Source organism: Cottoperca gobio, chromosome 15, assembly GCF_900634415.1.
Source record: "Cottoperca gobio chromosome 15, fCotGob3.1, whole genome shotgun sequence".
Lineage (NCBI taxonomy): Eukaryota > Metazoa > Chordata > Actinopteri > Perciformes > Bovichtidae > Cottoperca > Cottoperca gobio.
The window spans coordinates 14,913,878-14,930,951 of NC_041369.1; the positions used below are offsets into that span (position 1 = coordinate 14,913,878).

Genomic DNA, 17,074 nt, shown 5'->3' on the forward strand with positions numbered 1-17,074 from the left:
TAGGTCAGACCTTGAGCTCCAGTTTAAGTGCTACCACCATGAAGACAGGCAGATGAACACCAACTGGCCCGCCTCCGTCCAGGTCAGTGTCAACGCCACGCCCCTCACCATCGAGAGAGGAGACAACAAAACCTCCCACAAACCCTTGCACCTGAAGCACGTATGCCAACCTGGAAGAAACACCATCCAGATTACAGTCACCGCCTGCTGTTGTGTGAGTACACACTATCAAGACAATGTATAACTACTAACAGTACAGAAATGTTATTATTTCATTCAGAAAGATCAGCTGGTATGACCTTCACACGAGTGATTTAACTTAGTATATGCGTTGTGCTCATTAGACTTTCTGTTTATTTTCATGCTCTTGTGTTGCTTTGCAGTCCCACCTGTTTGTGCTGCAGCTGGTCCACAGGCCATCTGTGCGATCCGTCCTCCAGGGGCTCCTGAAGAAAAGACTCCTTCCTGCAGAACACTGCATCACCAAGGGTATGGCTCATCGTGTCTCTTAGTGTAGTTTAATATGCATAAGTACATCTTAATTACACAATCTCACACCTGTTTCGCTTCATGATCAGCTTTGAAATAAGTACATCTGCAACCTTCCCTTCTGAAACACTTCCTCTTCTCAGTTAAGAGGAACTTCAGCAGCGTGGCGGCCTCGGCAGGCAGCACCACTCTTAACGGGGAGGACGGTGTGGAGCAGACGGCCATTAAGGTGTCGCTGAAATGTCCCATTACTTTCCGACGCATCCAGCTACCCGCACGAGGGCATGATTGCAAACATGTCCAGGTTTGTTCAGATTCAAAGAGTTGTTCAAATGTTATCGCTAATGTAAAATGTGTCACATGTGGCTGTGAGCAGAGAAGAGTGTGAGCATTTGTCATGTTGTTCTCCACAGTGCTTTGACTTGGAGTCCTACTTGCAGCTCAACTGTGAGAGGGGGACATGGAGGTGTCCTGTGTGCAAGTAAGTGAAAAGCTGCTCTTTATTTCTTTGGGAAAGATGATATCACTAATAAGGAAAGCCTGTAATGGATTATATCTAATATCTTTTTTTTCCCTCTACTCAGTAAAACAGCATTATTAGAAGGTCTGGAAGTGGACCAGTACATGTGGGGAATCCTCAATGCTATCCAAAAGTAAGTGTCTTCTCTTTTCTTCTGCTAAATCCAACCCATGACTTTGAATCCATTGTTTCAAAACACTTTCCTATTTTCTCCTTTTAATAGTTCAGAGTTTGAGGAGGTCACTATAGACCCTACGTGTAGCTGGCGACCCGTCCCCATAAAATCGGAGCTACACATCAAAGAGGACCCTGACGGGCCACTTGCCAAGCGCTTTAAAACCATGAGCCCCAGTCAGATGACCATGCCCAATGTGATGGAGATGATCGCCCAGCTAGGGCCTGGCACAGGACCCGGACCCTGGGCCCGTTCTAGGTCCTAGCCCTTACCCCCCACACCCGAGTCATCATCCTAGTGGCAACGGGGGAGATTACCCTGGAGCAGGTAAAGAAAAGCAGCCAGCATCCGACTGCGTAGATAAATAACAGGGTAGTCAGCTCATTTGTTGGAAAAGTGAGCTGTTTTGCACTTCATAGCAGGAACTACTGACGTGTCTCCAGTGCATTAAACAAAGACAAAGCCTCAAGGAGAGTTTTGTGCTGAACCTTTTTAAAAAATATTATAAGCTCATTGCTCTGCTAAATTTTTCATAACAGTAAAAAAAAAAAAAAAAGGGAAACATGTATATCCCCTTATGTAACCACTTTGAAAAGATAACTTTTTGCAACAGCATGGATTCATCGTGTCAGCAAGGCCAAACTGCAGTTAGCCTTTGACAAAAGCTTTTTTGTATTATTTTTGTTTGTCCTTCAAGGCAATAGTTACCACAGCCAAGGGAACTTTGACTTCCCTCACGGGAACCCCTCTGGTGGTGGAGGTGGAGGATGTCCCCCTATGAACGACTTCATCCATGGCCCCCAGCTCTCCCACCCTCCAGATGGTCCTGGTGGTCTCCTCTCCCAGGACAAGCCCCTTAACCACGGCATGAATGATGCAGTAAGTGGGGCCGACTTGAAGTGATGCTTTCCCTCTCCATTATAACTATAAAGTACATCACTATCCAGTCTAGTTGTCTTAAAATAGGAATATGTTTAAATTTGTAGAAGAATACCTCCAGACAACACTGAAAGAGAATCAGACACTGTGCCTCTAGCCAGCATGTGTGCTCAATCATGCTCACATGCTCATGTCGCCGTAAAATGTTGCAGCTGTACATGTCTGCTGATCACAGCTTCCATTTAAGAAGCCTGTTCCATATTATTCACGCTGGAACTCATTTCGCTTTCCCTCTCTTCCTTCCCACGCATCCCTCCCTCCTCCTTAACACTCTCCGTGTCTTCCTTCTTATTTTTCACTCTCCATCTCTCTCGCTTTCTGTCTCCCTCTCGCACCTGCAGATGTCCCATCCCGATCAGTCCCATAACTCCATGCAGCAGAGCTTGCATGCGTCTCCCCACCCTGGCAGCCAATCAGGGCCGCCCTTACATCACAGTGGCCAGTCAGGGCCGTCCTTACACCACAGTGGCCAGTCAGGGCCGCCCTTGCATCACAGTGGCCAACCATCGCAACCGCCTCGCCAGTCGCAGCCTCAGCCTCATCCTCAGCAGCCTGGGCCGAACGGCCACCCCCACAGCGATCTGAACTTTAACCCCTCCTCAGATGGCCAGATGTGTCAGGGAGTCCAGGATATGCCTGAACCCTCCCTGGATGTAAGTGTGCCCGCTCTGGGCACTGCTCTGTTAACAGCTAACATTGTCTGCTACAGCTTTTTTCATCTCTTTGCTCTGTTTGACTCTTTTATGCTTGTTTTTGTTCACTCTGGCTTCAACAGACTTTTGAGCATGATCCAAAGTGTTCCAGCGTCAGAAAGATAAATATGTTTTCAGGGTTATTTAGCCACTCATTGTGTCTCTTTCTGCCTTTTATCCACAGCTGCTTCCAGAGCTGGCCAACCCAGACGAGTTACTATCATACCTGGACCCTCCCGACCTTCCCTCAAACAGCAACGACGACCTTCTCTCCCTCTTTGAGAACAACTAGCCCTTCACCTCCCCTAGAAACCCTCATGCACCTAGAGGAGTCGTGATGTGTTTGACTGTCCGTCCAGAGACACCTAACTGACCTCCTATCGATACTTCAAGCAGCTTCCTATGCTCACGCACGCACACACATACACAGTTTATCAACAGATAATGTGTGGCATAGGAGCACGGCTGAAAAGAGGCGCCTGTTTGGGAACTCCAAGGGAGAAAACAGGAACGCCACTCATCCCCGCACTCCCTTTTTCCCTCGTGTAAAGATTCCACGCACCAGTTCCACCGCCTCTGACTCGAAACACACCATTTTCAGCCATGTTGGCGGGCACTAAAGTGATATTATATATATACATATATGATATTTGTGACTTTTCAACTGAAAACTGTGCAGCTATAATCATCATGTGTAAGCAACACGGAGGAGACAGGAGCCTTTGTGGGCTCTTGGAAAAAGTGTTGCAGCTTTTTTTTTTTTTTTTTTTTTTTTATCATCATTTTCCTTTTGTGAAAAAAACATTGTTTTGTTAGAGTGTTTTTATCCTATTTGAAATGTGTTCTTCCAAAACTTTGGCACATGCCATGCCCTTTGCCCCCCCCCCCCCCCCCCCCCCCCCCCCCCCCCCCCCCCCCCCCCCCCCCCCCCCCCCCCCATCCCAGATTGTCTCAGTGTGTGTGTGACAGTTAAATAACTGGAACTCATCAGAATCAGAGCACTGAAAGGACGAGCTAAAATGTCCTCGAGTGTCAACAGAGGAAACGAGCGCACATTGTGCAATGTAGTGTGTGTGTGTGTGTGTGTGTGTGTGTGTGAGTGTGTCAGTGTGTGTATATACGTATGTGTGTATATGTTTACGTGTCCTCTTTTGTTTGCCTGCGAGCGTATGTGAAAGCCAGCGGGGAGAGAAAGTACGAGACAGAGGAGGGAAGGAAAATATTGAATGGATGAAAGATAAAACAATCCACTTTAAGAGCTGCCTCTGTACTTTCTCTCCCCCCGGTCTGCAGTCGTTCTTGTGTATTTATTGTAATGTTTTGCTCTTCCTCATCAAATTGAGCACCATTTTGTTCACAAGTGCATGTGTGCCAATGGCTCCTGTTGTCTTTGTCCAGCCTAAACGTGCTTGATCAAATAAGTTTCTCTCTTGTCTTTATATTTATTATTATATTTCAAATTCATCCTGTTTTTTTTTTTTTGTTTTTTGTTTTTTGTCGCCCTTTTTTATGTGTTTTATCTTTGTCCCACATTGGAATTAATCAGATACACATCACCAAAGTTGTCCTATGCTTTTTGTAAGGGGTTGGGCCTGGATGTTATGTTGGTGCAAGAGCAGGATTACAACATCCTACAGACGTCTACAGAACTTTTTAAATCACTGTGTTTTATAGAAAACGTCTGTGTGATTGTTCTGATCTTTCCTTTTGTCGTTTTGTACTGTTGAACTGCATCTTTTTGGGAAAAACATCCTGCATGATCCAACAGTGTTTCCAGAGCTGTTGTATATACCCTTTGTGAATACTTTGTGACTGTACAGTACTGTACCTATCTATTACTGGCAACTACATGGTACTGTATGTCTGTCAAGGACTACGCACACTCACACACACTCACAAACACACACACAGAATCCCTTATAACCAGTCCAATATTGTAACGAATTGATCCAAATGCACTCTCACTGGCCTTGTATTGACTACCTGTGTATTGTTTTCCATTATCCTGTGACAATGCATCAGTGAAAAGGAATATTCAAATTGCTCAGCAGTCGAGTTGTAAGAATACTTTTTATGTTTTTATGTAAAAGAATTGGTCAGCTTTAAATTAGTTGTTTTCTGTCTAAAAGATTGTTAATGCAGCTTAGAGGTCCAAATTTCTCCAAAAATGATTTGTTTGATATCATTGGAACAAGTGACCTCGTCCTCTTTATTTAAAGTGAGAATGTGCAAAATGTCCTCTGGATTGTTTTGAGGCCTGATGATGAGTTTTTGATAACGATACCGAGCGTAAATGATGTATTTTCCTCACATTTGATATTGTTTCAAGTTTTAAGTTATTATTTTTGTCCAGTGTTTTTACATATAATTTGGTTTACACAGTTTTATGCAGTACAGTTGATGAACTTAAAATATACTGTATGTTGTTGGCTAAAAGTTCCCCCATTCGAGATTTGTAATCCGTGTGAAGAACCAAATATGGCTTTACTGATCTTCAAAATTGATCAAATCGCCTGCATATAACACAGTTGAAGGATCAGATGTTGTATGTGTTCGTTTATATGTTTGTTAAAGACAATGCACTGCCGCATTGGGATGTTTTATCTCCCTACACAGTGTGTAACTGTAACTGCAACCTTTCACAAAATCACGTCTAGTAATTTGAGCGACACAAATTGTACTGTCTGAATGCAGACATTGGAGATTGAGTTGAGGATTTAAAAGAGAATGCAATTAATATTGTAAAATGGAATTTGAGGGAGACCCCCTCCTATTTGCATTACAAGGGGAGGCTGTGGCAGAGGGTTGGGGGGTGGATTCGGGGATGTAAGGGATACGTGTATATATTGTAAATGACAAATAGAGACACGTTAACAGAAATGTATTCATTTTCTCCAGAGGGAGTGTGCATAGTGTATTTAGAATTTGTAAAGCTTGCATCCTCCTGTCAGACATTGAATTGGCAAATTGAGTCTGTACAGACCTCTCTAACCACGCCTGTTCATTTATGGAAGATACTTTATGTACCCCTCCATGTGGGGTTCCCAAGAAAAAAGAAATGTTTCCTTTGTGTAATATTAAACTTCTGTGTATTTCTCTATTACCTGTGTACTTTATAAAGGTGCGACGAAATTATCAAAACCTTTTTTGAGGTATAATTGGGACTCGGAGACATTGAGCTCTTAGTGGCTCTGAGGGGTTATTTCCAAATTTACAGTTTGTAAAAGAAATTGACAAATGTATCATTTTTATGCAATTTGGCAAAATATGCTATAAAGGTACAATCTCTGAAGTGATTGGCACAACAGGTGGCAGTTGTCTCTTTGGTTTTGTACATCTAATGTACAATCATTTCATATTCTAAACTGGTCGGAAAAACATTGTGATTTTTAGTCTTGCAAATCTGTATGTAGTTAGATGACGTGACATCCTAATATTTATCTAATAAATATGTAATCAGATGAAACACAAGTAATGGCCTTTTGCGTCTTTTGACATACAAAGTGCAACCAGCATATATTAAACCATTACAGAAATGCACAAAAAGATAAAGGACTGTAACTTGGTGCTACACAATCCATAGGACACCGACAGTACCAAACTCTATGTACATAGCATTTGCAATTACAATCATTTAAAAATCATGGAATAGCACAGAGTAACCAATAGGCCTTTTCCACTCAGGATATTTTTTGACATGTCACAGTAGGAAACACACAGGTGTAAATGATCAAATTAATTATAGCTACTTTAGTTTCATGCTCCTAGTTATTGTGGCATCGTTAATTAGTTATTAGTAACACCTGTGCTGTGTTCCTGCAATGACGGGTCAAAAAATGTCTGCTGTGAAAGGTCTATTTAACCACTTTAATATTTAGTTCTTTCATAAACTGTTAGTAAAAAGGGCATTATTTAAAGCAGCAATAAATACTAAAAGGAAGTAGATGGATTTAATTACTGTAGCAAATAATCAGCATATTTTTTTTATTTACTTATCACAGATTTGAGCTTTAATAGCTAGTGCTAGTATGATTGATCCAGACAAACGAAGCATAAGTTTACCTACTCTTATTGTATGGCTGAATGAATCAATGTAATTGAGATCACTGTCAACAATGATGCTGATGATAAAGTTACATCTTATTTAAAACGTTTGCAACACCTGAAAATGATTAATAATTAGCAGCATCATCTATACTAATATTTACGTTATCATTATACACCTCTTTGTGGTTTTAGAAATATTTTAAAGAATCATGCACATGCAGTTTTAAAGGCAAAATATTGATATGTTTTTTGCAAAGCAACATCGAAGCTATGAACAGATTTATAATGTTCATCATGCCCCTTCTGTAGTGCTATATAGTTTAACTTACAACATGAGTTTCTTATAGAGGAAGCATAAAGTTATAAAGACTTCAGACAAACCATTAACATCACAGTTTATAGTTCAAAGCAGAAAAACAAATGCAAATTGCACAAAATGCAAAATTGATATCCAATGAAGTTTCTTTTCTGTGCTCACTCATTGAAACATACGTATAATACATGTATTATATTAGTAATAGTAGCCAAGTTAGTTAAAGATATGTTAAAATAAATAAATATTAATAATAGGGATAATACAAGACAGCTATAAATGACATAAAAAGGAGATGGTGGTAAGTACAAGTACATTTATAAATGTCTATATCCTGTTTGTTGTCTCATTTGTTGTGGAAGCAAGTGGCATATTTAGCAGCCATAATGTTTCAGTGTTTTCAGGAGCTTTCCACCACATCGCCTGGCCTTCCTCAGTTGTCATGTAAGATGGTTTAGTTGTTATCACGTCACCCAAATATACCACCCTGGTCATATGATAACTAAATATACATTTCCACAACAACAAATTGAAACCTTGTACGAGTTAAGTTTGTCAAACTAAATGAAGTTCTTTTTACTCCCCGAACCTCCCCACGTGGTGTCGCTGTTTGTTCCACCTCCGCGCGGGGGACCTGACAGTAAGCCCACGTGACGTCACATGTAAACACCACCAGCACCCATGGCCTGCAGGTCCTCCTCACCCTGTCAGCTGAGCAGTGATGTTACGAATAAAAAACCGCGTGAGATACAGCGCCCCGGGCGTCGCCGCTGCGAAGCTGTTTTCCTCCGGTAACGACAAGAACCCCGTCGTGTTTCTGGACATCGAGGCCGACAGTGAGCCTCTTGGAAGAATAACTATTGAGGTAGCTAGCTAGCGTTAGCCTCTCCAGAAGACATTGGTCTCACCAGCACTCACATATGTACAGACAGGCTCAGTGTAAACCCGGGAGTTTAAATGTGATTTGTATTATCTTGCAGTTGAATGCAGACGTAGTGCCAAAGACTGCAGGTATGTTTCTTTAAACTATAGCTTCTGAATATCCAGTCTTGCATTTGTTTTTATTCACCCGTACATCTGACTTGTTGTTAACATTAATTGAATGAATAAAACAACTAATGATTTCACAGCAAACTTCAGAGCACTGTGCACGGGGGAACCTGGCTTTGGATTCAAGGGCTCTGTGTTTCACAGGGTCATACCTGAGTTCATGTGTCAGGTCAGATTTCCAGTGAAGATGCAGCACATGAAGTGTTTGACCATGTTGTCTGATGCTGTGTGTTTTGTTACAGGGGGGAGATTTCACCCACCACAATGGCACAGGAGGGAAATCTATATATGGGAAGACATTCAGAGATGAAAACTTCAAATTAAAACACACCGGGCCAGGTACATTTCCACAGCTTGGCGTACAAATGTACTACTTTATCTCTGTCAAAAGAATCCTTTATCCACCCATATAGCTTTGTAATCTGATCTATATATCTATCAATCTGTAGCTATTGTTTGTTATGGCATGTAAATCACTTCCCCAGCTTCCTAACAGTATCATTTCCCAGATTGATATCTTTAAACATAGCTGCCGCTCCACTAGATGGCAGTACCTAATTTCAAGCAGCACTAAAACCACTAGCTATATGGATTTTGCAATCCCCAGGTGAATGACCTACTTTTTAGTGAGTCAACATGTACTAATTAAAAAAGAACTCCTTTCTTGAATAAACTTAATCCACATGCTGATATTTTGGTGCTTGTTTTAAAGTGCGATATTATCACAGTTTGCGTTTCAGAGAAGAGGAACAGGCCTAACACACACATACTCGTGTCATGCTTCTGTTTTGCTCCAGTCAGGCCTAAATGTTAATGGCCCAGCTCAATCTTGTTGACTGCGTTACGTTTAATTGATTTACTTGTTCGCTTCTTGATCTCTGCAGGAACGCTTTCAATGGCGAATTCAGGGCCAAACACCAACGGCTCCCAGTTCTTCATCTGTACGTCTAAAACTGAATGGTAAATACTTTGCAGAACTCATCTCAGCTCTGCCTCATCGTCTCACCACATCCAAATCCAATCGCTTTCCAGTTGCTGAAGTTCCTTTTTGTCTCTTCTTTTGAAAGGCTTGATGGTAAACACGTGGTGTTCGGCCAGGTGAAGGAAGGTATGGACGTGGTCACTAAGATGGAATCGTTTGGTTTACATGACGGTGGAGTGATTAAGACAATTGTCATCACCGACTGCGGGGAGATGAAATAACACCCGAGATCACACACGTGGACTTCTTTTCCGATGAATCGGCACGCAAAAAATGTGATATTTACTTTATGTTTCGTCCCGTGTTCTTTCAAGAAGAAACTTTTACAGGTGATTCTGTTGTTCACACGCCAAGACGACTGTCGGCCGATGTCAGCGATGGTCTGTAAACACTGTTTTGTTTCATGTATGCATCATAACAGCTGCTTGTTTATTTACAGTCATATGTTTTCCTAGTTCTTTTTATGTAGGTTCAATGTGTCCGGGCCTTAAACTCTGGTATTATTCTGTTCTGGATTATGTTGTTAGAAGATGTCTTGCATTTACTTTGTCACCCACTATGTAAAATGTTCTTATTATGCAATTACTCTCCATTTACTGCCAAATAAAACTGTTTTCAGATTTTACCAGCTCTGGTCTTTATACAGGACATTTGCTCACATGTGCCACCGACCCTGCTGGCAGCTTCCTGGAAATGATCCATCAGCTTTTTTTAGACACCGGCTCTCCAGCGCGACCAACTTCCTGTCCATCAGAGCAGGATGTGACATCATGTGACATCCACTTACAGTGCAGCTGAAATATCACATAAATGCAGTTGACAGATGATAGAGCAGCAGGCTATAGCCTCATTGCACACGGAGAACGCAGATGAGTTAATCTGCTGGAACCGTAAAGGAACCTGAAAATGTCTTTAGCTTGTATGTGGGCCGCTCTTCATTCCCTGAACACAGAGCATCTGGAGGAGAGGAAAGGAGGCCAGGACATGTCTGAAAGCCAGAGACTGGGTGGTGCTGCTTATCGAGCTAATACTTTATGAAAGTAAATAATGAAGCGACGTGAAAAAGCGGCTCTTGCCCCTAAATGAAACCATATGCGCGCTGACCTTCCACCGTTTGTTTGAATTCTCAGATTACATTGTTGCTATAGAGACTTCTCAGCTCTCACTCTGTTTGAGCATGAGATGTTGTAACAAACTTGATATAATTTGGGTCCCCACCCTCTGGTTTAGTTTTAGTTATTTGGAATGCATGTCCAATATTGTTCATGGAAACTTGGCTCCCAAGACGGCTGTGCTGTGGCAAACAGTTAGTACACATGCCGCACAATGACATCTTTACAACTGGTAAAAGCTGGTTCTTTTTGCTGTAAATGTCTCCATTTAACACACGGCACCCCATGTCAGCTGGGTGTCCTTTTTTTTGTGTTTTGGTTTCCCTGTCCGCTGTTTGACTCAAAGTGTTGTAATCAAGTCCTGTCAGCTCGATGTGTCTGTTATCTTTCAGCACTTTCACGGAAAGTGAAAAACAAGTTTTACAAGACCCCCTTCTGCGTTACACAACCACCATGAATAATCCATTAAAAAGCCTCTTTATCACAATCCATATGCTCAAGTCTTGCGTAAGATGCTGTACAGTGTGACTCTATACTATACAATGAATATTATAGAGAGTTCTCAGAAATCAATTGCTTTTGGTTGGAATCAAAACACCTCCCAGTTACTGGTAACAATTCAACAGAGGACCCACAGAAATGAAACCACATAATCCAACTCCTAATTCAATATGACTTTTATTCATCAAACTCTCAACAGCACTAAAGCACTAAAATGTTTTCCCAACTAACAAATAAGGCACATTTTGGAATGCCGTTTCATGGACATGAAAAACAGACCTGTGGTCTACTCTCGAAACCATGACTGTCCTTGTTTCCCAAAAAAAAAAAAATCATTGTCTTCCCTACCTCATGTCTGTGTTCTGTCCAAATCAAATATTACAATATTGCAACACAAACATCTCGAGTGATACAGACAGTAAAGAGAATACAAATATAACTTTCTAAATTGACTACATAAGTGTTAACACATTACATTCAGTAAATATGTATTATTCGTAGAGGCTACACTAAATGAAATACTTCTATAACAATCAGAAGTTGCTGATAATGTTAAAACCAATACGCACGGTAGCAAACTACTGTAAAGTATTTAAATAAGTATACATTGCACAAAATAATATTTCATTCAAACACCAAACACATGCACATGCAAACTCTAAAATAGTTCTTTGTCACACACGCTTTCTTGACAAAAGTTGACATTCTCTAAACTACTAATAACACTATAACATTTTATAATAGTTTCTTGTCATTGGTGCTTTAAGCAAACTACATCTCACAGTTTAACGTGCTTATACAGTGGTGAGGATCCATCACTATTTAAGAGGAAAAAAAAGATTTCTGCATGTTAACACAATATATATCTTCATAATAGTGTTTACACAATGAATACATGCGACTGTATGGATGTAAATGGCAGCTCATAATTAGTTACATATAACAACCGAAGAACATCATTATTCAACACTGATAACATCATAAAACAAAACACAAAAATACAATGGCTTATAATTGAGAAAGGGTATTAATTATGTACCAGCTTTATTTTAATAATACTCTATGTAGACATCAATATTTCCTTCTTGGTGTAACTTTGTTGCATATTCTATACAAAAAGTGTTGTAAAAAATCTTTCCATAAATATTTCTGCAGGATAAGCCCTCAGATTATTGTAAAACATAAAGAAAAGAAAAACTCCCAGCTTTGTTTATTTCTCAGCAATAGGCCCTTCTTCACACAAAAAAAAGCTTCAATATTGCATAACACTTTTAAAGAGCTACTATCCTTGATAATGATGGCCATCAAATATATACATAAAACAGTCTATCTTTGTCAGGGAAATAACTCTTGCGTTTTAGCAGATTGCTTAAAAAAAATTTCAACATCTATTAAGTGTTCCAAAATACACATCTCATTCATAGAAAATAACAAATTTGAACTGAAAAAGGTACTATAAAAGTCAAGTATATGAAATTCAAGACATTACTTCTGAAAGCAGAGATTTCTTTCTTTCTTTTTTCAAATGTTTTGTATCAACTGCTTCCATTGGCTCTTGATTTGCCATTTAAAATGGCCTCCTCATAACATGTCTCCGGGCGGAATCGAACTCTCTAACACGGTTTCTCATTATTCTGGCAGAATAATGAATCACATATATAACATTACTTGTTTATGAGGTTAGTTCATAAGGCATCATTGGTATCTATTCCTCCCACTACAGCCACATGGTATGATGTGGACAATAAGGTTCAGGTTAGTGTCGTCACACAGAGCAAAAGAAAGACGATGTTAACAGTAAGAAAAATGGATTGTTCCCGACTGAGAGGAGAATCTTTCATTCAGATTAGGTCTCTAAATTCCTTATCTTAAAGAGGCACTCCACCAATTTTACTTACTTAATTTACTCGTCATCGGGAGCATTCCTCGGACTATAATGTCTTCTGTAGCTCTGGAGGAGCTTTGTCAAGTCTGAGAATGATGTCATCGCGGTGCCTCAGTTTGGGCTTGGAGAAGCATTTTTAACAAAAGGCCTGGGTTACAAACTGCGGGTGTGGAACTGGGAGTTTTAGAGATGTGGGCATTAACAGGCAGGGGGAGTCTAATGAAAGATGCTATTGCATTATGGGAATGGTAGGATCTAGCGTTTGAGCCACACGAGTGATTATAAGTTTGGATATCCTCTGCATTGATTTCAACTATTCTTTAGTGTCTCTTGCAAGCCTTCCAACTTTGTGTAACTTAATTGGAGTGCCCCTTTGCCTTTACAGATGGAATTTCCCAAAACTAAATCCCCCCAAACTGTAAGGTATCATAATCAGCCAATGCAAACTCCCACTAAGGCGAGTGTATATTTTTTTGATAAAATCAAATTCCTTGGATAAACATAACTACAATAGATTAAAAAAACAAAAAAAAGTGTGAGGTCCACAGTTTCATGCGTTCTGTTGTGAGGATCGACTAAGAAATAACATCTTTGTGGATATTCCATGACAACAGACCACAGTAGGATTTGTTATTGCCAGCTGGAAACGCTGTTTCAGCCCATGCCTCCAACTCAGCAAACTTTGTTGAAGCGAACACCCACCATGCCAGTTCAAACAATTAGAGGAACTGTATAATTTTCTTGTCCTTTGTCACATTTTGAACCTGCATTAAACTTACTTATCACAGTTACCACGTGCACGTATACTGCCCCATCTCTGAGCCTATCCCAACATGTCTTTTCCTAATTTCAAATGGCCTCCAATAGTCCTGATACTTCAGAATGATTATAATCTTTTTTTAAGGCACATACAGTATGTTACAGTATAAAATATAATCAACCAGCTTCTACAAGGCTAGACCTACAGTACATATAAAATAGTTCACATTCCTATAACAAGGTTCCTTGAAAAGGCAGGTTTTCTATAAGTCAAAACTACATGAATTTCCTCTGTAGTGCTTTAGGTCTGCACAAGGATATATGTAAACAGGATGTGTACTTCTCTTCCTTTAAAGACATTGGTTCATAATAGTAGGCACTTATATTCATAAAAAAAAAATGTGTAAACTTAATTCATCATCACTTTCAATATATCCTTGAATCTTCAGCATCACCACATCACAAATCAGCCTTCCTAGATTAACTCTTGTTAATATCTTCAAGCGACCTGAAACTTGCAGTTCACCCCAAAAACATCACCTCCCTCTAGACACTCTTTACACGACAATCAGCTGTTGGACATAGTTTTTAAGGGAGCAAGATCTTGGAAACGTTTCCATTCAGCTTAATTGACTCCACTAAGGCTGCCAGGCATCAACTGGCACTTACATGTGAACTCGCATGTCTTTCTGAATCTTTCAAACCAACATCATTTGTACTTTCATTTGGGGTTCAAATCTAAATCAGGTTTTACATGTGACGTTCAATCTCTAAAATCATATTTCATAATGTTAATCAAATTGTGGCAAGCAGTTAATTTTTTTTCAAGTGCTCTGAAAAATTGAATGGCAAGAAACTGTGGACGGCAAGATTATTGTTAATAAAACTAGTGTTGTTCTCCGACAGCTCCTTAATTTCAAAGTAACACAATTTATTTAACATCTATACCCATCGCTAACACCTACAGGTAACTGAGCATTTGTGTGGCAACAAAAATACTCTAGGGAGAGCGAATGAAACCTTATCTAATAGCAACGCACTAAATCTAGACGAGGAGCGACTGAACCTACAGTAGTTTCGAAAGACACGTGGAAGCAGTTACACAATAATGTGATATACAAACATACAAAAACACATTTCTTTATGTCCCAGTTAAAATTCTAATTGCACGCTAGATAACAAGAAAATAAATAGGCCAAATGTAAGCTCGGGATGTATGGCACATTGTCCCTCAGTTAATTCACAGTTAATAAGATGTGCTGTTGACCCTAATACGGCAAGACATCAAAGGCCTCGAATACATTATACCATCATGAGAGGCCCGGATTAAACGTTTGTCACATTACCACACGCTTGACTTGGCAGGGAAACGGAAGGCAGATCTCTGTAAACACAAAGCCAACAAAACCCCAAGGTGAGGTAATCTATTGAGACCGATACTGTCAGTGACACCCTTAAAAATACATGCCGATTCATCAAAACACTTTTAGCTGTTGTTAAACATCGAGTTGGATCAATGGGCTTATGAGGCACACAACAAAATCACTGATTTTGACTAGTGTTTGCTTTGATGAAGAGCACTTTGAGAGATTGATCTTACGTTAACATGTTCCTCTCGTTCCTGGGTGTAGTCTTCAATTGGAAAAAAAAAAAAAAAAAGCATGATGATTAAAATAATCTGTGTTCCAGAGGTGGTTGAGAAGAGGGACAGAAAGGATTAGAGCGACTGTCTATATTTGAGGCTTCTGGGAGGATGGGTAGACGTGAGGAGGAACGGACGCCATGTTGTGTGCAGAGCAGGGATGAGGGGAACCTGGATGTGAAGGGAGGAAGTTAACAGCCTTGATGGAGGATGAGCAATAGGACTTGTTGCTCTCTGACTCTGAATTAAGATGATTATTGCACACGGCGGCAGTAGTAGCCCAGGACTTTACATTTTTCGCACAGGTGTTGTGGGTGCTCCTTACTCTGGTCAGAAACATCCAGGCCATCCGGCTTCTCTAAAGGGCGCTGAGGATACAAACAGAATCAATAATGAGTCATATTAAACTCTGAAGAAAGCAAACCAAGCAGCACACACATAAAACTGAGTTATGCAAGCAGTTACTTTGGCACCAGATTCGACTCTGCTATACGCCTAACTACTTTGGCCTCCAACATTACGCCCAAATTCTTCACAGACCAGACGTGTAGGCTACTAAACACAATTAGTTACAGAGATATGGCAACACACCAACAGCTCTGGAAACTTGCAGCGCACTTTCCCAACCTGGTATTATAGAAAAAGATTCAGTATGCATTTGATCATGTTGACCTGTATGGAAATATCAGCAAACTGTTTTCTTGGAATCATTATCGAGGACAAAGGGAATCTGTATGAGCCAGCACATTTCGAGGTTATTTTAACAATCTGTCAGGAAAAATGTATTTCTCATCTATTGTTCTTTTCTTGTTAGAGCATTTTTTTTAAATACAAAATCGCTATTTATTCCAAGAGGTCTAACGAAAGGAAACCAGGTTACCATGGGTCACTACAAGGAGATTATTCAGTCGTCCACTAATAAGTCTGCCAGGAAGTGTTGAGACTTTACTATCGGTGCGTCAAAGACATTAGGTCCTTGAGGAAAGCTGGAAAATCTGATGCATATGTTATGGGGTCCCCTCAGTCTCTAGAAGGAACTGAGTTCAAGCCCCTGAGTTGCCGGCATCTTCCCTGCTGAAGTGTCCTTGAGCATAAACCTAATCTCAATCGAGTAGCTGCAGTCTGAGCTCTTTCCATTTGAAGAAAGTGAAAAGAGAAGGTTCCCCTACAGTGATCAATAACATATAACTTTATTTAGCATGTGTGTGTTTGCCACAGAAGCAGGAATCACATCTGTGCATCTTCTTGAAATGGGCTGTGTTTGAGGCTTGGTGACATAGTGACTCAAACAGGACTCTGTTAGAGCACTACTTTAACTGGTGAACTAACGGCTAACATGCTAGCAAGCCAGGAACATGCGAGCGCTAGTCAGTCAAAATAGCTCTTCAAACTCCTTTCTATTTTCTCTGTTCTGTGATATCTCTTCCCCATGGCATTTTGTTTTCAGGATTGTACATACTTTCATTCAATAAAGAGTAATTAAAGAGGGCAAAACATGTTCTCTCAGCTAGCAAGCTTAGGCTACTAATTGTCATTTAATTAGCTTTAACTGTCAGTTAGCATGTTCGTTAGCTTAATCGCTAAAGGATCAATCGATTGACAATGACTTGTCTTCTTTTATGAGTTTATACTCCGACAGAAGAGGGTTAAATAAAGATGGGAAGAGCAACATAGCTAAGAAGCTACATTAGTTACCTCCATTTTGGATGCTCTCATAAGTCAGCACGGGCACGACGGCTTGCTATTTATCAACGGTGTCAAAGTCAAACAAAGTTAAACTCAATATTTGCGCAGATTTATTAAACCTACTTCAACTGAATTCACTGAAATGTTACCGTTTTAAAAGCTGGTGTGACCAGATGTGGTAAATCAGTGAGTAACCTATCCTCATCATACCCAGTGGAAAGTAGGCCCTTGGTTGAAACCAAATGCACTGGGCGTCTGAGAAATATATTTCCCACCTAAGAG

The 17,074-nt window shown here is 40.3% G+C and overlaps 3 protein-coding genes across 5 annotated transcripts in view; 2 read left to right on the top strand and 1 right to left on the bottom strand.

Moving 5' to 3' along the window:
• The window catches only part of zmiz1a (zinc finger, MIZ-type containing 1a), a 73,081-nt gene extending 69,365 nt beyond the window's left edge, over positions 1–3,716 (top strand). The window contains exons 15-23 of the mRNA XM_029450233.1: positions 4–214; positions 384–489; positions 633–793; positions 903–970; positions 1,074–1,142; positions 1,233–1,435; positions 1,882–2,063; positions 2,465–2,776; positions 3,000–3,716. Coding sequence (XP_029306093.1) covers positions 4–214; positions 384–489; positions 633–793; positions 903–970; positions 1,074–1,142; positions 1,233–1,435; positions 1,882–2,063; positions 2,465–2,776; positions 3,000–3,107 — 1,420 coding nt within the window. The 3' untranslated portion in view covers positions 3,108–3,716. The remainder of the gene's footprint in view (positions 1–3; positions 215–383; positions 490–632; positions 794–902; positions 971–1,073; positions 1,143–1,232; positions 1,436–1,881; positions 2,064–2,464; positions 2,777–2,999) is intronic.
• A 3,999-nt stretch (positions 3,717–7,715) lies between these two features.
• On the top strand, positions 7,716–9,832 carry ppifa (peptidylprolyl isomerase Fa). The gene is made up of 6 exons (XM_029450480.1): positions 7,716–8,040; positions 8,156–8,186; positions 8,306–8,394; positions 8,468–8,564; positions 9,110–9,185; positions 9,293–9,832. Exons 1-6 carry the CDS (start codon positions 7,897–7,899, stop codon positions 9,426–9,428), a joined length of 573 nt encoding a protein of 190 aa, XP_029306340.1. The 5' UTR covers positions 7,716–7,896; the 3' UTR covers positions 9,429–9,832.
• Positions 9,833–10,978: 1,146 nt separating this feature from the next.
• Positions 10,979–17,074, bottom strand: part of zcchc24 (zinc finger, CCHC domain containing 24) — a 32,502-nt gene continuing 26,406 nt past the window's right edge. The window contains exons 4-5 of one of the 3 annotated variants that reach the window (XM_029449908.1): positions 15,432–15,474; positions 10,979–15,277 (exon numbers count right to left, since the gene is read on the bottom strand). In XM_029449908.1, coding sequence (XP_029305768.1) covers positions 15,195–15,277; positions 15,432–15,474 — 126 coding nt within the window. In that variant the 3' untranslated portion in view covers positions 10,979–15,194. Of the gene's footprint in view, positions 15,475–17,074 lie in introns of all 3 variants that reach the window. The other 2 variants (XM_029449907.1, XM_029449909.1) reach the window with 2 other exon arrangements.

What these genes read in the sequence shown, in the direction of transcription:
- ppifa (XM_029450480.1), top strand. Translation starts at nt 7,897, where the DNA reads ATGTTACGAATAAAAAACCGCGTGAGATACAGCGCCCCGGGCGTCGCC. An exon ending in CGTAGTGCCAAAGACTGCAG is followed by an intron (nt 8,187 to 8,305) that starts GTATGTTTCTTT and finishes ATGATTTCACAG; the next exon opens with CAAACTTCAGAGCACTGTGC. An exon ending in TACCTGAGTTCATGTGTCAG is followed by an intron (nt 8,395 to 8,467) that starts GTCAGATTTCCA and finishes GTTTTGTTACAG; the next exon opens with GGGGGAGATTTCACCCACCA.